The sequence below is a fragment of the Ostrinia nubilalis genome, chromosome 29 (genome assembly GCF_963855985.1).
Source record: "Ostrinia nubilalis chromosome 29, ilOstNubi1.1, whole genome shotgun sequence".
Lineage (NCBI taxonomy): Eukaryota > Metazoa > Arthropoda > Insecta > Lepidoptera > Crambidae > Ostrinia > Ostrinia nubilalis.
The window spans coordinates 7,576,964-7,604,577 of NC_087116.1; the positions used below are offsets into that span (position 1 = coordinate 7,576,964).

Sequence of the window (27,614 nt, forward strand, 5' to 3'; positions counted from 1 at the left end):
AATGACCCGGTATGGCCCTCGACAGATGTGAGGCGCGAAAGACCAAAAAATTCGTCACATTTTAAACAGACTGATGATTTGCAAGCGATTGTAGGGACAAAGTAAAGTAAATTACATAGCGTTTTCTGCTTCCCTTCAGACTAGCTAAGTGTACGCAAACCTGACCCAGTATGGCCCTCGACAGATGTGAGGCGCGGGGCATGTGGGGCGCGGAGGCGGGCTGGTGGTGCGGCGCGCTGGCGGCCGCGGCGCTGCTGCTGCTTGCCGCGGCCGTGCGCGCCGCCTGCCGCGAGAGGGCGCACAAGCACGCTCAGGTACAGTTGCTAAAGATATAGTCTCTAAGATTAATCCGGCTCGAAGGACCATCCCCCCAAGCACGCTCAGGTACTAGTGACACACCAGGCGCCGCCTGCCGTGCACCCTGCCCCAAGCACGCTTAGGTAACCCATTATGCACTGTTGGATTCTAGTTGGATCTAGTTTCTAGGATTGATCCGGCTCAAAGGACCATTTACGCTGATCCGGCTCAAAGGACCATTAACACTGATCTGGGGCTCGACGTGCGACGATGCGACCCTCCAAGCACGCTCAGGAATGTCTCGTAAAGATAGATGCTTGCTTCAGGCTTGGACCTAGACCCTCGGATTGATGCTACGCGACCCTTCAAGCACGCTCAGGTACACTTGCAAAATACACAGTCTCTCCGGTCGATCCGACTCGAAGGACCATTAACACCAATCCGGGGATACAAGAACTATTTACGCTGATCCGGGGTTATAAGAAGCATTTACGCTGATCCGGCTCGAAGAATCATATTTAGCCGCGTGACACTAAGCACGCTCAGGTAACCCATTATGCACTTTTGGCTTGGGTCTAGTTTCAAGGATTGACCCACCTCAAAGGACCATATACGCTGATCCGGCTCGTAGGACCATTAATACTGATTTGGGGCTCGAAGAACCATTCGAGTTGATCCGCCGACCTGATTTGCCGCCGCGTGATCCGTTAAGCACTCTCAGGTACGCTTACTGCTAAAGGCACCTAGGTTTAATTGGCTCGAAGTACTATTTACACTGATCCGGCTTGAAGTATCATATTATTATTCTATGCAGAATTAAATCAAAAATATTTATTCGAATTTGACCACTATTTTGGCATATAGCTAAATGGTTTGCAACTGCTTTTGATATTGTAAGTTCATTACGAGATATAACTGTAGAACCGCAAAAATACTCTATTATTGGGGTAAATTTTTAGCCCCCTCCACTTAAGCACAACTTCATCGATTGGAAAAACATAGAATTGAGCAGATTCCGTGGAGGGTAGTTGAACGGGAAGCATGGTCGATCTGTTTTAATGGTTTCAATTTATTATTTAATGGACTTTAGTGTACAAAGGACATCATCCACGTTTCATATATTTTTGGTCCAAAATCAAAAGTGCCGGCCAACAAAAAAAAGTGTTGTATTCTGACAGAATACGTCTGCCTTAGCATTTGTTACTATGGCACCAAAGCCGTAGCTCCACTGTGCGTCGAGTATTAGAGATCTAAAAGTCATCGATTATTCATACATTTTTTGTTCAAAATCAAAAGTGTCGGCCAATAAAAAAAAAAGTGCTGTGTTCTGACAGAATACGTCCGCCTTAGCATTTGTTACTATGGCACCAAAGCTGTAGCACCACTATGCGTCGAGTATTTGAGATCTAAAATTCATCGACGATTCATACATTTTTTGTTCAAAATCAAAAGTGTCGGCCAATAACAAAAAGTGCTGTCTTCTGACAGAATACGTCCGCCTTAGCATTTGTTACTATGGCACCAAAGCTGTAGCACCACTGTGCGTCGAGTATTTGAGATCTAAAATTCATCGACGATTCATACATTTTTTGTTCAAAATCAAAAATGTCGGCCAATAAAAAAAAAAGTGCTGTATTCTGACAGAATACGTCCGCCTTAGTATTTGTTACTATGACACCAAAGCTGTAGCACCACTGTGCATCGTAGTATTTGAGATCAAAGTCAGTCGTTTCATATATTTTTAGAGCTCAAATACTACGATGCACAGTGGTGCTACAGCTTTGGTGCCATAGTAATAAATGCTAAGGCGGACGTATTCTATCAGAATACAGCACTTTTATTTTTTGGCCGGCACTTTTGATTTTGGACCAAAATGGATGATGTCCTTTGGTGTTATTTTGTGTTCTAAAGTGCAGTGAAGTGATAAATTATAAAAAACATTGAAATACTTCGAATTTGAGCGCGCATCGAGTGTCGAGTGGGTTGTCGTATGAACAACCCGCTTTGGACCCGGTGGCGTCTTGAAATCTGCTTACGGGCACACTAAACTCCACGGCATCCATGAAAAATCAATAGAACTGAAACACCCACGTTCTATTGATAACTATGGGGCATTTCACGCGAAGCGGACAGTGAAAATCAAGTCAGGTTTTGGATTTTGTTCATATTTGGATTAAATGTACTGCTATATGACCTGAATGGATGTGCATCATTATAATTTTTTTAGGAAGCTTAGTTTATTTTTTATGAGCGTTCAAAAAATTGGTAAAATTTTAGGAACAGATTTTTCTGAAGCTATTACTGCTATTATTACATTTGATTAAAAACAATCTGACTATTGGACTTTTGAGAATAAATAACTGTGTTTCTTACTATTTACTATAAAGGACAATGGGCAAAATGGTACCCGGCTCCAATAGATACGTGTCTAGTATCGTTTGAAAGGTCTCACCAAGATGAACAACTTTTACTATGGCCACCAGCCTCAGATCTGGTTGTGTACGAAGATACACATACTTTTTTGCAGAATGGTACCCGGCTCCAATAGTTATATTTGTAGTGTCATTTGAAAGGTCTTACCAAGACGAATAACATTTACTATGGCCACCAGCCTCAGATCTGGTTGCGTTCGAAGATAAAGATACTTTTTGTGTAACCTAAGTATCATACAGTATGAAGGGGGACGCGCTCGGGGCAGGGCACCGACGAGATGGTCGGGCGCGGTGAGGAAGACGGTGGGCGGGAGTTTGCATCGTGCGGTCCACACAGCTTATGACCGCAGTCTGTGGAGGAACACTATCTGTGGTCGCGATCCTCATCAGTGAGGGACCGAGGAAGAAGAAGAAGAAGTATCATACGTGTCCATCGTATGGTACTTAGGTTATGCGAGGCAGGAAGGGTTTACTGCTCCAGCATCCTTCCTTAACTCTATAATTATTGATGGGGATAATTGTGAAATAAATATTTTTATTTAAAGAAGTACTGCCCCCTTATTAATAAAAAGTTACACCTAGGAAGAACCTTGGATTAAAATGACATTTCCATACTAAATGACAATTTAAGCCAGAGTTCAACTAGGGTGTAACTTTTATTAATAAAGGGGTTAAAGTTTTATTACTTCTTAAGGGTTTTATTATGGGTTGCTAAAGCGAATAAACCCACAAGACCCAATAAGTCCACCCACAAGATGGATCGACGACCTCATAAAGGTAGCGGGAAGGCGCTGGATGCAGGCCGCCACCAACCGGCCATTGTGGAAATCATTGGGGGAGGCCTATGTTCAACTGGACGTCCTATGGCTAACATGATCATGATGATGAAGATGAAAGCGAATAAAGGGCTAATAGCTTGGGTAGTTCATCGTAGGTATAATCCTTTCCTTTTCAATGCTTCTTTTAGTTATATTAATAGATTGTAGTCATAATAAATACTCGTATACATGGATGATTGTGTTATACTTTCATTATAATACTTAGTGGAATTACTGCTTTCAAAACGTGAATTAGAACTGGCCCCATAGCAGACATTTTCCTACATCTAAAGGCCTTTTAAAATATATATTGGTTATGGCTATTGGAGCGGGTACCACTTTCCATACATTTGTGCCCATCATCCTTTGAAATTTCTTTTTTGTTCACATAGAAAACCGGAAGTAAAGTTTTAAAATCGAATTTTACAAAACTTCGGTATTTTTAATTTTTTTTATTTTTATTTTAAAACATACCTAGTAGTCTATAAATAACGTGTGTAAAGTTGTAGAATGGAGTCTGTATTGGTTTTTGATTTAGACGCAGTACAGTGCGAGCGCGCCGCAATGAGCGTCATACTGGCTATCGACATTTGGCTACTGTATAAAAAATATTTGTTCGAAAACAACTGAAACGTTAATATTGTTGCATGCATACTCTTAAACAATTATAATTTTGACTCGGCGAACTTCGTACCGTCTAACAGACAATGATTGTTGGCATTGAGATGGTGCGTATTACGTCGCGGACTACCCACATCACATCTTATTGAATAATGCACTAAAAACATAATTCTTCTTTTTTAGGTAGTTGGCTCGCTACCTCCATATCAAATTTCATCAAAATCTGCCGAACCGTACTTGACTTATAAATCTTGTAACTAACACGACTTTGTTTTATGTATAAAACAAAGAACGGCTGAACAGATTTTAATGAAATTTGGCATGAAGTTAACTGGCACCCCGGACTAACATATCCCGACTACCCAAAAAGAAGGGTAATGTTTCAATAGTATTATCCAATAAGTTGTGGGTGGTCTGCGACGTAATACCATCTCAATGCCAACAATCATTGTCTGTTAGACGGTACGAAGTTCGCCGAGTCAAAATTATAATTGTATAAGAGTATGCATGCAACAATATTAACGTTTCAGTTGTTTTCGAACAAATAATTCTTATACAGTAGTCAAATGTCGATAGCCAGTATGACGCTCATTGCGGCGCGCTCGCACTGTACTGCGTCTAAATCAAAAACCAATACAGACTCCATTCTACAACTTTACACACGTTATTTATAGACTACTAGGTATGTTTTAAAATAAAAATAAAAAAATTTAAAAATACCGAAGTTTTGTAAAATTCGATTTTAAAACTTTACTTCCGGTTTTCTATGTGAACAAAAAAGAAATTTCAAATTTGTAGTAAATAGTAAGAAACACAGTTATTTATTCTCAAAAGTCCAATAGTCAGATTGTTTTTAATCAAATGTAATAATAGCAGTAATAGCTTCAGAAAAATCTGTTCCTAAAATTTTACCAATTTTTTGAACGCTCATAAAAAATAAACTAAGCTTCATAAAAAAATATAATGATGCACATCCATTCAGATTATATAGCAGTACATTTAATCCAAATATGAACAAAATCCAAAACCTGACTTGATTTTCGCTGTCCGCTTCGCGTGAAATGCCCCCTATGTCAATTTTTACTCGACATTGGCAGAAATAAACCTCCCAGAGAGGTTTGGTTGCCATTAAAAAAAAAATAGGATTGAGCAACAAATGAAGCCATGAAAACAATAAAACTTGTACATAATTATGAACCAGTTTTGTTCTCTCATTCCAGGTGCACGTAGTTCGCTGGGAGCCGCTGGCGCGCGCGCCGCGCCTCGCCCGCGTCCCGCGCCCGCGCGCCGCCCCCCTCGTCCGCCTCGCCCTCACCGGAGCGCCCCCTAACGACCGCCCCACTACCCCGCCCCAGATCATAATAGTAAACAACTCCACGCAAACCACGATCGCTCAAGGAGACAACGCTGCTCCTACCACTTCCTCTTCATCTCCTAACCCGCCCCAAAACCAACCCTCGACCTCCTCAGAGTTTAAAGGCATCCCCAAACTACCGCTGCCAGAACAGTGGCTTCATAAAAGGTCATTAGACTGCAAGTATTCCTCTACTATCCCGAGACCGTTAGCCCAAATCGTCAACTCGGAATTGGGCGCGGAATTGACGCAGGAATCCCGCGCGAAGAAATACAGCGCGACCCGATCCCCGTCTTTGGAGAAAGACGACAAATCCCCTTTCCCGAGTAGTGCCAAGTCTGATAACGAGGTGTTCGGCTTCGAGCCGGAAGCAGTCAAAAAACTGGAGGACGAGACCAAGAAAGAGACGGGCGATATGGCGTCGCCCAAAGATCCAGGAGACAGAGGCCAGGAGTCTCCAGGAAACCTTAGGAGGTTCCGATCGGTCAGCACCAGGTTAAACATGTGCAGTGTGAACGAAAACCCTCTATTAGAAGGTCAGCAGGAACGATTGGAAATGCAGAACAGCCCGAGAATATTAGAGTGCAGCTCAGCTAAAGAGAAATCTTCGGCCCCCAAATTCGACTTCTCACCAAAGATATTCGCTGACAGTATCAGCTCCCCGAGATTCTTCACTCCCCCCGAAACCGTTTCTCCCATGTTCTTCGCTGAGCCTTCCCCTAAATCGGTCTACTACGACACTGTTAGATCTCCGAAATTCTTTCCCGAAACGCCTAGAGATGCAGAAGTTCCTCAATCGCCAAGAACCTTAGGTAGTAATTTGAACAGAAACGGCTTCGAGAAGCCCAGTTCACCTAGAATATTACTAAGCGCCAAACCCAGCCCCAAAGTACATATTTGCAATAAGGAGAATTATTTCACATTCGAACAAATCGCACTTTCCGAAGACATAGCGAGAGCTTCCCCTAGACCCAAGAAGTACGGAGGGAGGAATTCCATAGAAAGGGAAAGATTCACGCCCCCAGCGGATAAAGAAGTCAAGAAATACAGGAGACATAACAGTTGCGACACGAACTATAAGAATATCGAACTAAACATTACGAAATGCGACGACAACAAAGCTATGGAAGACAAAGAACTGATCGACAAAGATGTGGTCGACTGCTGTGCCAAAATAGCTTCTCTGCAAGTGGAGACAAAGCTCGAAGTCGATAAAAACGAGTTAACGCCAACGCATTCGAATTCAGCACAAATGAGACGACAGAGGTTAAAATCTATTTCTCTCGACTCTGACAATGCTAAAATAATAGAACAGAATCTAGGTCTACCTATAGCTAAGCAAATGAAAGATCAGATGAACGAGGCGTATAAAAATCAGGATATTAGTACATCGTGTGAGAGTATGGAGAGGAGAGGAGGCGAGGAGTATCCTAGATCGCCTCCCAGAGACAGACCTGTGTTCAAATTCGAGGAGGAAGCGAAAGACAAAACATCCGAAGAAGAAGAACCTAAATCTCCTGATCTTAAACAAAAGAAGTGTCTCAGACAAAGTTCAGACACGCAGTCGTTTATAGACATGCCTAGATTCTCCCCTAAAGAATTCGAGATTACCGTAACGTCCGAGGAAGGCGCAACGACTCCTGCCGAAACGCAAACGAAACGCAAAGGGAAGAACTTGCGAAACCTAACAATAGATTTGACGAAACGCGACAGTGAATTGGAGAAAGAGTTGTTGGAGTTTGAGAAACTTTACACAGACGCGGAAGAGAAGAAAGTTAAGACGCCGACGTTGAAAGTAAAAGCGACGTCTTTGGATTCCTCGGAGACGGTGAACCTATCGTTACCTCAGAAGAAAACATTGGATGTTCCTCAGAATTCTGTATCAGTTCCTAACACGCCTAAAAGGCAACTTAAAAGAATATTAGCGCAGAAGAATGTAAAGCCTGATTTCTCTGGTGGCAAGATGGGGTATAACTCCATCCAGTCTTCAGCTGAGCAGAGGCGTCTTTATATGAAGGGTCAGGACAGCGGGATATATCTAAGAGAGAACCACGCGACACTGATGCTGTATCAACCTGGTCCGTCCCGATTGGGTTCCCGTACTATGGGCTCATTCGAAGAGAACGTTTCGGACATGGAAAGACCAGAAATCAATATATCAGGAACAGACAATAGATACCATATGGATTCAGGACAAACGTTAGGGTCGAATTTGTTGAATTACAAACAGAATTTGAGCGTGTCCAGTACAAACTTGAAGACGTTACCAGAGGGTGTGCCCTCAGATGATTTTGAACCCAGTGCGGAAGATGAGAAGTTTGGAAAGAAGCTGCACAGGCGGAATTCCAATCAGAGCCTTATGCTGAGCGCACACAGTCTGCAATCGTCTAACTGTTCTTTAAGCAGTGCGGGTGCTTCGTGCCACAATTTGGCTACAGTCCGAACCAGTATATCAAACTTCAGTCTCAATTCTGACAACCGCCAAAAGAAATTATCTTTGGAAAGACGAGATTCGAACGCGTCTTTGGCAAATGCTGAACATTTGGCGCCTGCCACTAGAGTGATTTGTTCTTCAAACACAAATGTGTCTGGTGAGGGTTCTAAAAACTGCCTTTTACAGCGTCGCGGATCGAATAACAGTCTGACATTGAATATTCACTCTTCAAACACGCTCAGCCGCCATTCTAGCAACACTTCTCTGAATAAGGACGCCAAATCCGGCCAAAAGAAAGGCCTTCTAGAACGCCGAAGCTCAAACACCTCCCTAACATTAAATATCAACAATTCGAATCCTCAGCTATCAGTAAATAAAGGACTCAGCATTTCGAACTATAACCTCAACGGATCCACGTGTAATTTGAGTCGATACAACAGTAACTACAGTATAGACAACCCTCCAACAGAACCTCGGAAAGGTATTTTAGAAAGACGCAGCTCTAATACATCTTTGACGCTCAACATTCAACCGCAAGAACAACAGGAGCCGAGAGACCTTGAGATTGATGAAACTTTAATCGACAGTTCGTTAAAAGAACTGCCTCATAGAGATAAGCACCGAAAATCTTTGAGCACAGAAAACTTAATTCCCAAGTCATACAAAAACAGAACGCGCTTACGCTCTTCAGAAAAATGTGTTGGATTCGGTTCGCACGACAACTTATGGTCTACGTCTTATACAGAACCGGACTACCCTCAAAACTTGACGTATGTCTGTGGAGATCAGGAGAATGAGATTATATACGCTTTTGGAAGACAGGAGGATCCGAATTGTCAAGCTGGATTCACTAGAAACATAACCACTAAGCCTTTAAGTCCACAAAGCACGTCTGAAGACTTCAGATTGTATTTAGCCAATATGCAACACCTTCAAAACGCGTCAAGTGTCCTCTCTCGGCAGCAATTGAGAGATTTGAATGACGTCTTCCAAAACGGGTATTCCAAAGTCAAATGCCACAGTTCCACTGAAGGGCAGCATTGCTGTACCAACAAGGTTGAGGATATGGCCAAGGATAACCCCCAAATGGTGATACCCGACCTTCCGGTGCAACCTTGCTCGGAATACCAAAAGATGTTACTGCGGAATTTGCACCAGGAGTTCTGGGATATGCCGACAAATTTTCAGGAGAAGCCAATAGTGTCAGGGTCTCATCCAAAGAACAGGTATAAGACGATCCTGCCCAACGAACATTCGCGGTTTATCTTGAGAGGCGACGCGGGTTCCTGTGAGGGATATATCAACGCCAATTTCATTAAGGTATGTTGGAATATTAATTACATTATTTTGACAATTAGCATTATGGTTTTTGACTTGTGTTGAGAACTTGTGAGGTCTAGATTTGTAAATAATGTCTTCGAAAAAATAACTAATAATATTATGCTTCTTACAAAGTATATTTCGATGATATTGTAATTTCTTCAGGTGAATGTGAAACGCATTGGACACTATTCAGGAAAGACCTTAAAAATTAAACAATTAACCCAATACTCGTTTATTGCATAACCACATTAGCATTCACATTAGGTCTTACAATTTAGGGAGTTATACAATGTGGGCCCAGTTAGGGCACAGCAACTTTAGGAAGGAGACAGAACTTTAACCAACTGCTATTTTGAAGTAATTAAAATTATATTATTAACCGACGGTTATTTTAACATTCCAGGGCCACGAGTACTCCAAAAACAGCTACATAGCCACGCAGGGGCCGCTCCAGAATACCATATACGACTTCTGGCTCATGGTGCACCAGAACTGCTGCGACCACGCCTCCGCCGCCGCCTCCGTCCAGAAAATAGTCATGCTCACCAACTTCATCGAGAACAACCGACAGAAGTGCGAAAAATACTTCCCTCTCGAGCTCAACGAAGAAATCGTGTTCGAAGGACCAGAATATTCCGAAAACGCGTACTTCGAAGAGTGCACATTGAAAAACAATTTCTTAATCAAAAACTGTGGGATGATCAAAAAACCCGGGTATACTATTAGAAAGTTAGACGTTCGGTACCAAGTGAAAACGAAAAGTGACAGTGAAAGTGTGACGGTGTACCATTATTGGTTCCACAATTGGGCGGATCATAAGTGTCCTAAAGACGTGAATGCGCTGTTGAATTTAAGTCTCGACGTTTTGAAAGACAATACGTACGATTTCGATCAGGACGACGATCAGAGTGACGAATTGTGCAAGTGTAACGATAGTCCAAAGCCGAGCTCTAAGTTTGTGTTTCCTCCGCTTGAAGCCCAAACCTTACCATGTGAAGTGAAAGTGAGTGTGGACACTCCGTTGGATTTTTCTGTAGAACAGCAATCTCCTCCTGCCATAATCCATTGTTCAGCTGGCATAGGCCGTACGGGATGCCTGATCGCAATCCTGAACGGTATAAAGCAGTTGACGAACGAACAAAAGGTTGACGTTCTCGGTATAGTGTGCAACATGCGTTTGAATCGAGGCGGGATGGTTCAGAACTCGGAACAGTATGAGTTGATACACAAAGTGCTGTGTCTGTTCGAACAGGCGTGCTTGCCCGACTTATAGCTAAGTTAGATGTAGGCTTGCTGTGCTGACATTTTGTATAACATCGCTGTTTGGTAAACTATTCAGAAGTTCATTAAAAATCCAGTGTGCGATAAAAATGTACTTATATTCAGACAAAGATTGTCTGTAAAGAATTTTGTATAATTAATTAAATTCCTAAGACAAAAACGTCATAGATTGACTTGCCTCTGCAACTTGTTTTTATTGGGATGGCAATAAAAGTGCTTTCTATGTGTTGTCAGTGAAAATTCCTCCAGTGTTAGTGATGCCAATGATTTTAAAATTTTACTCTTTTAAATAATGATGCTACCAAAACGAATTTAATTAAACATAGGCACTGGGTATACACGTATTTTTTTACATAAAAATATCAAATGTAAATGTTGCTAAATTAAAATTATACAAAAATGTCAGCAAATGAAAATTATACCAAAATGTCAGCAAATTAAAATTATACCAAAATGTCAGCAACAGTATTTGATTAACGGTCAGCAATCAATGTTTGCTGTTAGATTTAATAAACAACTATGTGGTTTGAATGAATGATTCTAAAAAGGCGAAACATTGCTTGCAAATTACTGTAAGAAGGGAGAAAGATATATCAATTTCCTTATTAGTGTAGGCCATTTTCAGGGCACTTATACACGTCCCAAATATAGCTTGCCCTACCACCACTTCAGGACAACATATGGGCTGATGCTGAGAAGTGGCGAAAGAAACTCAGTCGCCTTCTTAAATCACGTGACAATTTTGAATCTGTTAAGTATACACCATAGATAACCACCAATACATCTGTCTTTGTCGCACTTGCCGACATCTCGCTTGTGCGAGCGAGATGCAAATACGAACTCATTCATTGTCAAACCACATAGTTTCATAGGGACGTTTGAAAAGACTATTTATGTGCACTGTTAATGAAATGTTTTGTACTTATATTGTTACGACTTAATTCGGTACTTGTTTGGTTGCTGACTGTATTCAGTTGACGTTAAAAGTGTGTGCATGTTTCAAATAAAGTTCGGTCGCCGAGCACGTAGAATTTCGTCCAATGACCCCAAGCTACCTATCCTTATCGCTCGCGCGTGTTTATATTGCTGTCGCGACTGAGCAACCGGCGGCCACAGTGAGTGTGCAAGCGGGACTTTAATTCATTGTTAATCATAAAAGTCTGTTGTGTGTTATTATGTCAACGTAAAATTGTGAATTCCGTTAATTGATAACATAACGCGTGAGATTTTAAACTAATAGTGGGCGAAGTTAGGTTAGATAAAGTCCGGTCGCCGAGCGGATAGAATTTCGTCCAATGATCCCAAGCTACCATCCTTATTGCTCGCGCGTAATTATATTGCTGTCGCGCTCGCACACTCACTGCGGCCGCCCGTCGCACAGTCGCGATGATTATGATGGGTAGCTTGGGGTCATTGGACGAAATTCTACATGCTCGGCGACCGGACTTTGTAATCTAACTACGTCAGATTATAATCTGATGGAATTCAAAATTTTACGGTGACGCAATAAAATTCCATGAATACAAAAAAAAAACAGTAAATAGTCATAATATTCAACAATTTACCGCATTCATAGATTGGTTATGTTTGCAAAGGTTTGGTAGGTCTTGGAGCCAATACACCAATGTGTATCAGTCTTGAAAAGACCTTGTAGTTGTTGAATAGTCAGCATCAAATGGTTGGAGACACCCAAGGTTGCCAAAAAGTTCGCAACACGTCTTTGTTACATTTGGAAACAGGTTGTGTCATAGAGATATAGAGAGATGCCAACTAATGCTCTGAATTCGAAACTCAGTAAAGTTAGAAAACATAACCCTCCTTCTGGCGCAGTCGGGTAACATGTGCTCATTATCCACTGCGGTAAGAGTACTCAATATTATTCATGATAATTCATGCTAAATCATGTATTTCCTTCGCCATTTTCCGCAGTTTGGCACCTCACGTCACATCATTTTACCGAAGTCAGCCCTATAGCTTCGGTGCAGTGCCGATCACTGACGTTTGTCAACAAAATGGTGCTTGACTCTTGAGACAGGCTAAATTACACCATATTATTAATGACATTGAGCATAATTTTTTTAAGTACTTTCGCGAAGTAAAACTTCTGTACGTAGTACTTATTATTATTCTGTGGTACTACGCAAGCAATGTAAACTGTTTACATTATGACGTCTGCAGCAATGTGTTCTGTTTTTGGGTATATTGCTGCGACACCGGCCCCGCCCCCTTTTCACATCTCCCTTTAGTTTCTGTGATCTGTGGGTTGTGTTGTCAACTTTTTGGCCACTTTGTGTGTCACGAACTATTTGACGCTGACTGGACATAAAGAAGCCAACAGCCATTGGCGCCAATCCGCACTGAAATTATTTATTTTGCACCTATATCATCATAAATAAGATTATTCAACTTTCTTCAATAGATAAATCTTTTTTCAATCTAAGTTAAGTTGCCAGCTTTGAAAATTGCACACATTTTGATGTCAACTGAAATATTAATTTGTTTTTATGAAAATCAATGTTTTAATGCAATTTTTAGGAGACATTTTTAGTAAGTTTTTCGCACAATTTTTTTTATTAGTTTAAGGTGACTTGTATATTTTTAGCGTAAATTATATAAAAATAAATTTACTTATATTTAGTGTGTAGATAGTGAAAGTTTTTTTTTATTTATGTTGTTATTTAAATGATACTTTTAACAAAACTTAGTGAGCATTTAAAGTAAATAATATGTATCTTTGTAAATAACGCGCGTCAGATATATATTAATATTATTGCTGCGTTTTGTTTCGGTTTGTAATGTTTATAATGTGAGGAGTAAATTATTGGATTACATAATTATAAGCGAACGGTACAAATAATGGTCCTTATGGGATTGTCTATGTAAAGTTGGAATTAGTGTTCGTTTGAGAGTGGCCAAAAATGTAAACTGTCTTCTGAAATATCTTTATTAAATATTTCTATAAAATTTTGTAAATAAAAATATTGTAATAAAACTTACGAAAGGTTCCGTGCCATCATGCAAAATTATACCAATATTTTAAGCGAAAAAAAAAACGTATCTATATCATTTCATCCACTCGGCCGCGCCCCAGCAATGTTTGGTCCCGGTCGCGCGGGGTGCGGGGAGTGTGGTCCGAGCAATCCGTAAGGCATTACTGTAGTGTGCGTGTGCACTCATGGATCATTTAGCGTGTACCGATAACACTCAGACATTAGCGGAAGAATGGTGGGGCGCGTCTTCGTGGATGAAACGATCTATATCCAATATCTTAAAAATGTTCTGGGCTGCCTGATAAAGGTTTGTCGAGTCGATATTGACTTATTATAATATCTTTTATCAATAAAATTCAAATAGCTTTTTTGACGGTTGTTATTGTCATTAAAATGTAGACAGCTGGATGTTGTGACAAATCACTAAATAGTATAAAACAAAGTCGCTTTCTGCTGTCTGTACCTATGTATGATTAGATCTTTAGAACTACGCAATGGATTTTGATGCGTTTTTTTAATAGGTAGAGTGATTCATGAGGACGGTTTAAATCGCTGTATCCTACTTAGCACCCGTACGAAGCCGGGGTGGGTCGCTAGTATAAAAATAATCAAGAAATAAAAGAAAAATTAAAGAATTAAGTGATAGTTTACAATTTTGACCACCTCAAACGGATCTTAAAATTAAGTGTTTAAATTCGCAACGGCTCAATATTTATAAGTCAACAAAACGTTGGAAAAATGTTTTGAATATCATATTCGGTGTTATTGTTTCACACAAGAACTTTGTTTCTTAATAGTTATGTCAAAATAAGTTCCTCTTTTATCTAATTATTCTCTCAAATACGCGTTTTGTGGTTTTTATTGAAAACAATAGGGTATTTTCCACCACCAATCAATTGACGTACTTTTTAAAACTGTCAAAATGAGACTTTCCATACATTTTGTATGGCAAATACAACACAATTCTATTCCTGAAAACCCAATTAGTTTTCAAATAACCATAAAATAAGATTATCTTTGAAATAAAAAATAGTACGTCAATTGATGTCGCGGAAAAGTGACATCATAATTTGTCTGTCATATTTTATGGCAAAGACGGTTTTGTCAGCTCTTAGAAAGTAGGTACGTTAATGACTTGTGTCAACTACCTTCATTTTGGGTTTTACGGCCGCGTTAAGCAATTAAATTAACAAGCTTTTAAATACGAGAATTACGTGAAGAAGTAGCGTATTGGTTTCTGGGAAAAATACGTTTTTACTTGTATTTAAATAAAAACTTTTACCCATACTTTTAGATAAATATTAAAATATTTTTTATCCCTGACTGTACTGTATAAATTCTAAAACGAACTACCTACATAGCTAATGTTAGCAGCATTACTAAACTCCCAAGAATCTTTATATATTTAAATAAATATAATAAAATATTTTACACAATATAAAATGTATATAAAATTATACTTAAGTAAATTAAGATTTAATGTTAATGAAATGAAGAACACCAAATTTTTAGGATAAAATATAAATGTTTAGATATACATAATATAAATGAATGTGAATGTATAATTTTTCGTGTATGACATTATATTGTATAGTTGTTGTAATTCCGGATGTGTGTTGCGGTAGCTCGTGGATTTTGACTTTTTGTGTTTTGTCCAAAAATACTTATACTATATTTTATCCCTTTTTTCATTCACGTTTCACAATTCACAAAACATAATTATGTTTAAATAATTAAAGTCTTATCGCTCAAGTTCTAAAGCCACGTACTTAAGTATTTTTTGTGCGGTTTAAAAAAAGTGAAAAGTGTATCGTCTAGGACTCTAGGACAATAAAAACAAGAAAGTCCAAATAAAATTTGACTATCAGTAAAGGTAACTAGGTAAAGAAATTCGGTATTTTGCACTTGAGTCTTGTAGTTTCTAATTTTGAATTGCGTGGTGTTTGAATTTTTTTGCAGTGATAATATAAAATATTGTTTCTTATTGAACCGATTTGTGACTTGAAAGATTCGGTCTAACCTCGAGGTCTTAAATTCCATTCCCAAATGGAGCACAGAAATGACCTGTCAGACATAGCAGCACAATTAAAACGCACATTTTTTTTATTTTCCGTCATGAATGAAGTTAAGCAGAAATATAATAATTATTTTGATAAATGCTATACCGGCTGTTGGGACTGTCACAGCAGTCTCAGTATGTGTGAAACAAAAATAAATGACTGTAAAATAATGTTTTTTTTTTTAGATTAGCAATTTATTGAAATGTCTTAATTAACGAGCTGCCTGCTACCGAGACACGAGTGTAATGTACCCACGGATATCTTCTAATATATTGTGCGTTTTTATCCATTTGTATATCTGTATGTGGTAAATTAATAAACTGATGATGGTAACACCGCCCGACTTTATCTTGACGAAACCCTTTCCCACATTATTTTGTATATTTTGATTTTTTTTAATATGAATGAAACCTTTTTAATATATGAATGAGTTTCTTGCGCTGCTTCTTCTCAGCACTGGCCCATTTATTGTCCCGAAGCAGTGGTAGGGTTAATGGGACATGTAAAGTGCTTTTTAAAAGCCTACTTGCAAAAATAAATGAGTTTTATGAGTTTTTTTTTACTGGCTTTTATACGGATTTTTTATGATTTCGTATACATACTTTAAATTAATTAGACTCTTCATTCCATTAAAGGGAGTTTGTAAAAGACGCGTTACGACGAGATATTTGCAAAAGCTCTTCGGGAAGCGGGAATATTTCCCAAGTCTCCTGCGTATTCTAGGCAACCCCGTTTTAAAATGTGGAACACAAAAAAGGCGTTACTCCTACGCCGTCGAATATTATTTTGAATCGAGAACAAGAGCGAGTAATAAGTGAGTTAGTGAGCGATGATACCAGTGTCACACGAAACAAAATGCAAGAGGGTAGACCGATAATTGGCAATAAACATCCACCCGCATTTAATTCAGTTACCCTGTGATCATGGTGCGTGCAACCACAGTGCAACTGTGCCGAAGACTCATAAAAATTATGAGGAAAAATATTAGGTAGGCATTAAGTTGCGTTTCCACCAGAGATGTGCGAGGATGTGTAACATGCGTAGCTGCATTACCTCGCCTCGGTAAATGAAGCGATTCTATTCGCTCTTTACAAACACATCCCTCGCTACGCATCCTCCAACATCTCTGGTGGAAACGCAGCCTAATTCTGGTTGTCATAGGTTTTGTGTACTAGGTATTTTATGGATTTTAATTTTATCCGCAGATACGTTTGCGCCAATTGACAGTGAAAATGCCGACGACATCGGTTCAGCCGTGTTGGAGATGGGGAATAGACAGACAAAAAATGTGAGTAGTTTTTTTGTTTTGATTATGCGGGGAGTTTGATCCGAGCAATCCGAGCGTCATTATTGTAGTGTGCGTGTGCATTCAAGGATGATTTAGCGTGTACCGATAACACTCAAACATTAGCCGAAGAATGGTGGGGCGCGTCTTCGTGGATGAAACGATCTATAATCTATATCATGTTTTGATGCAGGCCGCAACCGGCCTTTGTGGAGATCATTGGGGGAGGCCTATGTTCAGCAGTGGACGTCCTGCGGCTGAAATTATGATGATCATAGTGATGTATTAGCAAATATATGTTTAATTTTTAACTAGCTGCCCCGGCGAACTACGTACCGCCTATGTTCATCAGAAATAATGTAGGATTTTGATGGCTAGATAGATATAGAACACTAGCTTTCCGCTCGCGGCTTCGCCCGCGTGGAATTTAGTCTGTTACAGAAAAACTTTATCACGCGCATCCCTGTTCCCAAAACCGGGATAAAAACTTTTCTATGTCCTTTCCCGGGACTCAAACTATCTCTATGCCCAAATTTTATCAAAATCAGTTCCGTGGTTTAGGCGTGAAAGCGACAGAGACAAGACAGACAGAGTCACTTTCGCATTTATAATATTTAGATTATTTTTTACAATTCATGTGGAATGGTTAACAAGACTACTTAACCAGACTTTTCTCGAAAACTCGAATGTCCCAATCGTCCATCGACCCACCGGTCAGCGACTATTTAATGACCCCACTATTTTTAAACTAATTGCATGTCTGTGCGTTTTCGGTAATCTTTAAAAGCCCTACAAGGCGCAAAGTTCAAGTGCGGAAGCTTTTTAAAATTGTTATAATGACAGCCCATCAGGGCAACCGGGCGTTAAATGAATTATGGTCTCGTAAAACTGCAATTTATTGGTAAATAAACAGAGTACAGGAAACTTTGAAATTGTGATGTGTAAATCACACTATCCTACTAATATTATAAAGGCGAAAGTTTGAATGTCTGGATGTTTGTTACTACTCAACGGATTTTGTTGAAACTTTACAATATTAGGTATTGTTTGTAACCCAGATTAACATAAATATAGGCTATAATTTATGACGATATGTGACAAATAAATCTGGACACCGCGGGCTAATATTTTGCACATAAAATACAAGTGTCATCTAGTGGTACAAATATGTAAACTAAACACAAACATAGCATGTGGCGCCATCTAGTAATAGAACAATGAACGAACTTTAAACTAACTCAATAAATAAAAAAAACGTGTCTAAAATGCGCCTTCTATCGTCATTGGTTAAAATTTACAGCGCTGGACAAACTACTGTTTTTGACTTTCGAAAATATTCATGCGGGGGAAGCCGTGAAACGCCATCTATCAAAATGATATTATACTAGTATTATTATCTGTGATGATATCTAACGAGGGTAAAACGAGGTCTACGCGTACGAAGTCGCAGGCAGCCGCTAGTACTAATATAAAGGCGAAAGTTTTTGAGTGTATATTGTGTTTGTTACTTCTTCACGTCTAAACGGATGGAGAGATTTCAATAAAATTTGGTATGGAGTTAGCTGACACCCCGGATTAACACACCTAGGCTACGTTTTACCGCGGGTAACACCACGGGGCACAGCTAGTTATAAATAACTTGAAAAATCGATCTGCTTATGGCGGTCGAACCCACGTCCTTTCGCTTGTCGGGCGAATGCTTTTCTATCACATTTTTTTCAAGTTACCTACTCATAATTTACCAGATCATCGGTCCACCTCATCATCATCATCATCATTTCAGCCACAGGACGTCCACTGCTGAACATAGGCCTCCCCCAATGACTTCCACATCGCACGGTTGGTAGCGGCCTGCATCCAGCGCCTTCCTGTTGCCTTTATCAGGTCGTCGGTCCACCTAGTACGGGACTTCCCACCTCTCTTTCCCACCACTGCAACCCCTGTGTAGCCTGGATCTACAGCTTGACCGCCAATAAAAACTAATGTTCGACTTCCCTCGGTTGCAAACTTGCAAAGCGGATGACAGGTGACAAACAAAGGTTTTAGTCCAGTCAATGAATGCTAGAGAGAAATCCGTAGAACACAATTTCTGACCTCGGGACTTTATTTAGACTAGTTAGTCGTGTCACCAGGACGCATAGTTTCCGAGGATTAAGCGAAAAACCGAAAAGTGGTACCTTTAAACCCCCCTCTCCCCGGCGGCTCAAGGGCTAAGGGCGGGGACTTTTGCTATGTTCACCTCCTATAGTCTTAATAAAGTCCCGAAGCCAGAAATTGGGTTCCACGGATTTCCATCTATAATGCTTTATTGACTGGACTATTTAGTAACATTTATGAAAAGATATGCACCACGGACAATAAACATTAATTAAGGGGGCCTATCTTATGATGAGCTATTAGCTACCTGCCTACGGTCCAACTCCACTTAGTAGGAGGCCTGCCCACACGCTACGTCTTCCAGCCCGTGGTCGCCACTCAAGAACTTTTCTGCCGGGAGGAGCCTGGATGCGGGCAGCGCAGGACTGTTCATTGTGGAAAATCTTGGGGGAGGCCTTTGTCCAGCAGTGGGCGGCATTTGGCTAAAACTAACGAACGAACGAACTCATAATTTAGTTTGAGAAGCGACTCGAAACGCTAAGTTAATAAGTAGGTAATAGATTAGCCTTTGATTTATTGAATTGAAACAACCATGTGAGCCAAACCAACAAGACAGAAACGGTTAAAATATAGGTATTCATGAGTTAGCTAGTTATTTTGTAATTTGGCAATTTAAAAAAAATAAGATTGTTAAACTTTTTTTTACAACGTTTCAAATAGAATCTAATTCAACATAATTTATAATACAGCAAGTAATAAATCTTAGTCGTGTATTAGCACAGAATACATAATAGTAGGGGAGAGGAAGGCAAAGCGGACCACTTAACAAAAAACAACAATAAAAAAGAAACTATTCGGTTTTATTAAACTTCTTCAAAGTAATATTAATCAACATTCTTTACTCTACATTAGGTACGAATCAGACTTTGATAAAATCACAGACAATGAAGATATTAGTTGATTTCTAATATGTTCAATTGTCCGTTTTACCTTCATGTGTTATAAATTGAGATACAGTATGCTTACTTCGTTATTCGTTTAAACATAATATATCAGTTTACATGTGGTTATCATCAGAGCACCTTATTACAAACCTAATCAAACTGTAAGCTAATTGAAAAATGCAATTTTTACATCAAAATCTAAAAAAATTAACTTACCTTGCTAAATCGGTGCACGTGCGGCCGGTGGAACTGAGTACACTGACCTAAAGTGGCAAAATAGCTTCCAATATTTTGACGTAACAATCAGATAGATGGCTATACATGTTTCATAATAATCAAGGTGGACCGTTTTGCCCACAGGGTCCGTTTTGCCTTCCTTTCCCCTACCTAAGTTATTAAATCTAACTAAATAATGAATAACCTTTTTAGTATTTTTGTCAGTTATAGGTAAGCTGAATCAATTAGACCTGGATCGACAAAGTGCGAGTGGTTTAGATCGCATAGGGTTCCGTACACTTTTTGCATATTTTGCGCAATAAAGAATTTGATTTGAACTATCTCAAACTTACGGCTCCACGAACCTATGTTATAGATTCCAGGTGACAGCGAACCCCTTAACTAAATCCCCCACCCCCCTAAAAACACAGGAGTTGCAGTGGTGGGAACGAGAGGCGGGAATAGTCCCGTATTCACAAACGATTCTTGCTTAAGTGAAGCAGCAAATCGAATACACAGCGTGTATAGAGCTCTGTGATTGTTTCGTGTGTCACCCTGTGCGTCCACGCGCACTGTGAGATATAGTAATGTTTGTGAATAGGTACGGGCGAAAGACGTGTTGCGAACTTTTTGCCTACTTTGGGTGTCACGAACAATTTGACGCTGACTACACGCTTACGGATCCCTAAAGTCCTCAAGCTTTGTGACTCCAGAACTGTTTACGACGTAGATTGGTTAGCTTAGAACAATCTGTCGGTTTTTTACCGCATTTTATTATTTTCTACGGGATCGGAATCACTAAAGAGAGATGCGAACGCACAACGTAAAGGTGAGTATAGACAAGAGCATTTACTTGTAACAGAACAACAACAAGCCGCTCTATGATATGTTCTAGTGCAGTGGTTCTAAAACCTTTTTAATGTCACTACCCCTGTGAACAAGTATGAGAATTGAAATTACCCTTAGCTAATCTATCTATCTATCTATCTATATAAATAAAAATGAATTGATGTTCGTTAATCTGATTAAAATCTAGAACGGCTGGGCCGATTGAGCTGATTTTGGTTTTAAAATGTTTGTCATAGTCCATGGTAGGTCTAAACGGTGAGCAAATACGCGCGCGATATTGTTTTTCTGTGACAGACAAAATTCCACGCGGGCGAAGCCGCGGGCGGAAAGCTAGGTTAATATAATTAAAACTACAAAACACACAGACTATTATTTTGTTTATTGCTATTTTAATACTTTTTCGTGCCATCCCGTTTTACCCCTGCGGGGGTAATTACCCCCAGGTTAGGAACTACTGTTCTAGTGTCGCGAACCAAATGTAGAGCGCGCTCGCCGTTTCGTAACAACATAATTGTAGAAACCAACGAGCGTATTAGCGTAACATTTCGTCGAGCCTTTGGACGAGCACGGGCGATGCACATTTCAGTAGAGTGAAAGAAAGCTACAAAGAAGTGTTACGGATAAACGTACACTCGCTGTGAGCATTACGGCGATCAGAGCGCCGAACATTCGCCGGAGTGTTACCTCGTATGAAAATGTTAATAGAATCTGAGTTTTAACTTGTATTGTAGTTACCATTCGTAAGAACGTTACATAGAAATGCTTTAGTATATGGGTATTTCTTCGGAGGCAAAATTTTCGATGTCTTTGGGTATAGTTCTGTAACCAACTAACAAAATGGCATGCAATATTTTTTTTCGTATAGCTTAGCTATAGCCCTATCTGGCGCAAATTACATTTTTGACATAATTGCTGTCTTTATACAAAATAAAAATATTTGAAGTGTGATTCTCTGATTCATATGGTGTGTCCGTTAGCCATTTTCCGGAACAAAATGGTTGATGTAGCATTTTCCTTTTGATATATCAATATAAATTAAAATTATTTCGAAAGCTAATGAGTTGTCCTTCTACAAAAAAAATGTGTCATAATTTTAATTAAGTTAGTTTGTTCGCAAAAAAATAAATAAGCAGTGTCCGGCATAAAATACTGATTCATATGGCGTGAGCTGTTCTTGACCATAACTGGTCAGGTTTTAGTCATGAGAGTCTGGTTTCTGGCGTGGAGGCAAGCCCATCTTGCAACGGATGAGCTAGAAGGCAGACGTGGAGCTGGTTGGCTTAGAACCCGGTGTGACGAAGGCAAATACTTGATTCATCTGTGCTTGGTTCAGGTGGCATGCTGATTACAATGCCTACTTTATAAAATTACATTATTGCATTAAAAATCTAATCTGTCTTTCTTGTGATGCTTTTGGGTTATATAATCATGTAGAAAAATGACAACACTGTAGTCTGTATGTATGACGAGTTTTGCTCGATTTTAGGCAAAAAACTGATTTATCTGTGCGTGATTCATATGGTCAGGGCCCTATATGAATCATAAAATAAATTAGTTTTTGGTCTTTCAAGCACCAAAAAAGGGTTTTTTAACTAAGAATGACATCCCAGACTGCATCTCACTTAACCCTACACTGCATTCAGTCCCTTATGTGGGACAACCAATATAATTGATGCTTTTTCTGATTTGAGCCAAGTAGCGGCATCTATCATTACGTAAATAAAGTGACAACAACCAATAGCATCCATTTATTGCATTAGTTGAAATTAGATGGCAGCACTATCTCGCTTAATCAGTCATTTAATTGAAAATTTTGAACGTCAGCCACGCGCCGTGCGTATTCATTTTGAAAATTTAATAAAAAATAGTTGTTTATGGAATGCAACAGTGGATAAATTGTTTTCATGTCGAAATATCTGTGATCTAAACAAATGTAAGTATATTTTTTTGATTTGGCCGTGTTTCGATACTAAATTTTTACAATTACTGTGTGTTCCCGATGTGTCACTTCATGCAGTGATGATACAATTTTAGATATGTATACTAATGGTATGATGTTGATTATTTTTGCATAGTGGCGAAGAAAACCTCATCCAGCGCTCAAATCCAAAATTATTTGACAATACTATTAGGCAATGAAGATGAACAAGACTCCTCAGGCCGAAAGTGACGATGACATTGCCTCAATTAGATCTACCCTCAACAAACTTTCTGAAACATTTAGCAATAAGTACGGATGACGAAGAGCATTTGTTTTCACTGAACAGGTATGAATTCGCTGCACCATTATCAGGGTCATATGCTGGTGATATGCAGCAGCATAATATACCAAATCCTAGTGGTTAGATCCTGCTGTTCCCTACATTCAGATTCGTGATGCAGTTGGCTTCACGAACACGTCAATCAACAGTTGTTTCTTCCGCGTCTGCTGCAAAAGACGCTTCTCCTGCACCTGCTGTTTCCGTCGCCAGAATAAAGCAAAATATCAGCTGGAAAAAAATTTACCATCCAACAAATCTTGAGTTTTGAGGGCAAACCGATCTAGAACCAGAAGTTGAAATTCCTTTGCAATATTTCTTGTAATTATTTGCCATTGATAAGAAATACCATGTCAGTAAGTAAACCAGTTTAAAAAATTCAGCAATATCTACACTTCAATGACAATACAACTCAGCCATCAGCAGGCACTGCAGGATACGATCGTCTCCATAACTCAGACATCTAATAGAAATCATAAAAAAAATGTCAAGCTATACCCAAACGAGAAGCATTGTCAGTGGATGAGCAGATGTGCGCTACTAAGGCCTCTATCATGCTGCGCCAATATCTACCTAATAAGCCTCATAAATGGGAGTAATCCTTGATAACTACTACACATGCCCTGTATTGATTACGCTTTAATTTAGGTAGGTCATTGCATGCAGTGCCACATATGGAACAAAATAAAAAAATCCATTTTCTCCTCAACTACTAGTTTTTTTAAATTTTAGCTGTGCTTCCCGTGTTCTAGACCACAAATATTACCTGAAAAGATTTTTTTTTCTAAAAACAAAAAAATCATGCAGTGTAGGGTTAAGACCAGGTGCGATTGCGGTCTTGTTATGAATAAAAAAAAACCTTATCATTTTTATGTTAATAATAATTTGTGTTTAAACAGTAAATAAGTAGTATATCCGTTAAGCTAGCAACCATAACACAAGCATATTCGTTGCTTATTTTGTAGCTAAATGGCGCTGTATGAAATTGCCCAACGATTTATTTACTTTTATTATTATTTCAGCTACACTTATGGCGTCCATAGCACATAATAATATACTGCTGAGCATAGGCCTCCAATGATTTCGAGATTAACTGATTGCCATTGCTACAACCTCTATAAGCTCATCTCACCTTCTTCACCTTGTAGGTGGACGTCTTAACAACAATAGCTTGGATAAGTGATACAGCTCAGTAGAGTCATCTAAAATACCTTAGTGCCATAAGATAAAGGTCTACATCCAGTGTGTGTTTATCAGTGATGACAAATTGTACTGAAAAGCGGCCTCTCACTGTAGGCTTACGAACCACAAAGTTGCATAGTGTACTATGGAGTGGACTATGCTTGTTTTTTTTTATGCAATCGAATCTGAAATGAGGAGATCCGTAAACGATCTAAAGTCGCATGGTGGCATAGTCCGATGTTTTAGCAAGCTGAAGTGATAATGGGCAGGACACATAGTATACAGAAATGATGGCTGATGGGATAGCACGTTTCTGGAGTGGAAGCTACGTGCCGGAAAGCTCAGTGTAGAACCTCCTCCCACAGGAAGGCGCAGGATGCAGGCCGCTACCAACCGGTCATTATGGAAATCATTGGGAGAGGCTTATGTTCAGTTGAAATGATTATGATGATGACAAAATATTATGGATGTATACTAAAGTTTCAAAAAAATGTTTTTTCACGAATTATTGTGGAATCGTTGCATTTTTTCATAACAACAGATCATTGTTTTTGTTATAATAAGATTATTTTCTTAATTTAGAGCCAATTGTACATAAATATCATAAATTTTATTTCCGTTTTTGATTAATATGTAACAAATTCTGATTCATATGGGCACAAAATATTTGAACGTCGATATCTTGAAAACTACTTTACAAAAACGAGTCCCTTATCCAAATATATGTTATTGGGTGTACCTATTTTCATATGAGTCTATGTTACAAACCTAAAATTGAATTTGAAATTTGTCCATATGAATCAGCCGAAGAATGCGATTTCGAAGAAGTGCCCATATACTCACCTTAAGATTTCAAGGTCATTGCCGCTCGCGCTATGCATGTTTCATGACTTTTTTTATTTAATTAGAATAGCGACCCGCCCCTGCTTAGCATAGGTATGCATTATACTTAAAAAACCTTCCTCTTGTCTAAGTAGCTCAGTTGTAAGAGCAGTCGCCCGGCAAGCGGAAGGTCGTGGGTTCGATTCCCGCCTTAGGCTGTTTCATTTTTTCAAGTTATTTGTAAATGTTGCAGTCTAAACTATAAAATAATCGGTCAAAAACACTTTTTACTGCAAAAATCCGTCAAAAGTGGTTTTGACCGATGCCCTTGGTCAATATCACTTTTGACTGATTTTTCCAGTCAAAAGTGGTTTTGACCAAGGGCGTTGGCGCAAGTCAAAACCACTTGAGTGCAAAACATTTTATTTAACTGACCGAACAAATTAATAATCAACTTATTTTTTAACTGACGAATACCTAGCAACATTACTGTTGTACCTAAGTTAGGTGTGATCGTCTTGTTTGCACATATCACAAAAATTTTACACTTTAAAATGGTTTTATAACACATTTTTGATGATTTCCATGTAATTTTCACTAGAGATGAAACGGATATCCGGTAACTATCCGGTAGGCCGGATATCCGGCCTAAATTTACTATCCGGCCGGATACCGGATAGTAACTCACTATCCGGCCGGATACCGGATATTAAAAAACTTCGACAATTTCCTATTAATAAAATGAAATATATTAATCTTTGAGGTAAATATCAATAAAATGGCTTATAATAATGACGGCTTTTATTTAAAGTCCAAAAAGTTACAAAAAAGCCATATTAAGGCCTTTCAAAAAACTTATTTCTTTTTCTGGGCTATTCACTCTAATGACGAATACATAAATAGTAACTAAATATCTGTTAATGTCGAAATATTGCCAAATAAAAAGGCGATCTTTTTTTCACTGATGGTCTGATATACATGATGCATGCAGTTTAGTCAGTGGGTCTAGTCAAAATGCCATCGCTAACCAATAGGAAGCTTTCGATAATTTCAGTCGCCACGTCACCAGTAATTCGATTCGATCGTAAAATGGCAGCCAAAATGCACATTGAACCACCGCGGCACCGTCGAAGCGGCGATATAAAAGTTCATTCAAAATCGAATAAAAGTTAAAAAATGTCTATGACTACTATTGTTTTTACTTTTTTTTGCTTTTTTTTTTTCAAATTAGTTTCTTCGGAACAGGCTAAGGTCAAAGACTACGCTGCCTAGTTATTGGTATACTTTTTTTTACCAATTGTCAAATTAAAAAGAAAGTTAAATGTCAATTATCTGTCTGAAAACTTTAAATTTTTTTGGTTATCGATCGAATCGAAGCTTATCACCGGGGTTTTAGTATTCGCAATGAAAATGGCGGGTGTTTCGATTTGATTCGATTTTGATAGAGTCATAAATAAAAATGTATGCAATCATATCAAAAATACTAATTTTATTTACAAAAAACAGAATTTTTTTTTTTAAACTAAGGCAAACTTAACTCTAAACAAAATAAAAATATAAACTTATTTTACTCAAAAATAAAAGTGTGTCCGTGAGGCAAAGAGGCGAGAATGCTGGCTGCATTTCCTCGCTGAATGGCAATACTAAGCCTTTGTGCAAGGAAATTTTTCACTTGTATATGCATGATTAAAATTGCTAAGCCTTTGTATGGGAAATTTCAATCCAGTCTTTCGATTATCGATAAGTAAGGCTTTACGATTCGATTTTTTGCCGGTTGGCTAAGCCTTTTTTGTTATCGACCACTTTTGCGATTTGTTTATTTGTTTGCGACTGGTTTGCGATTTTAAAGTGCATTTTGACTAGACCCACAGATTACGCAGTTTAATTTTCGCTATTCAATCACACACTCACGATAGCAACCGAAATCGCCCGAATTGATCTGCCCCCTAGACAAGTGGCAAAATCTGACATTCTATTCGGATGAATTCGATTTTCAACCGACTTCAAAAAAAGGAGGAGGTTCTCAATTCGACCCGTATGTTTTTTTTCTATGTTTGTTACGCGATAACTCCGCCAATTATGAACCGATTTTCAAAATTCTTTTTTTGTTCGATATGGTACACTTCTGAGGTGGTCCCATTGTCACCAAGTCAGGATCTGATGATGGGATCCTAGGGAAATCGAGGGCAACCCTCAAATTTTATAGGCACGTATATCGTTTTTTAAACTTTTTCTTAAGTTATTCATATATTTGCTCCTGGAAATCATCATCTCATATTGATGAGCTGATGATAGAAGGTAAAACTCCTTAATGCTTAGGAGTTGGAGGATAATTCTTTTAATTTAATAGA

General features: G+C 38.9%; 1 protein-coding gene and 1 pseudogene across 1 annotated transcript; both read left to right on the forward strand.

Moving 5' to 3' along the window:
• LOC135085810 (putative fatty acyl-CoA reductase CG5065) overlaps positions 1–27,614 on the forward strand; it is a 94,350-nt pseudogene that overhangs the window by 22,065 nt on the left and 44,671 nt on the right.
• Positions 171–10,675, forward strand: LOC135085591 (uncharacterized). Its single transcript, XM_063980363.1, has 3 exons — positions 171–314; positions 5,389–9,276; positions 9,683–10,675. Exons 1-3 carry the CDS (start codon positions 171–173, stop codon positions 10,550–10,552), a joined length of 4,902 nt encoding a protein of 1,633 aa, XP_063836433.1. The 3' UTR covers positions 10,553–10,675.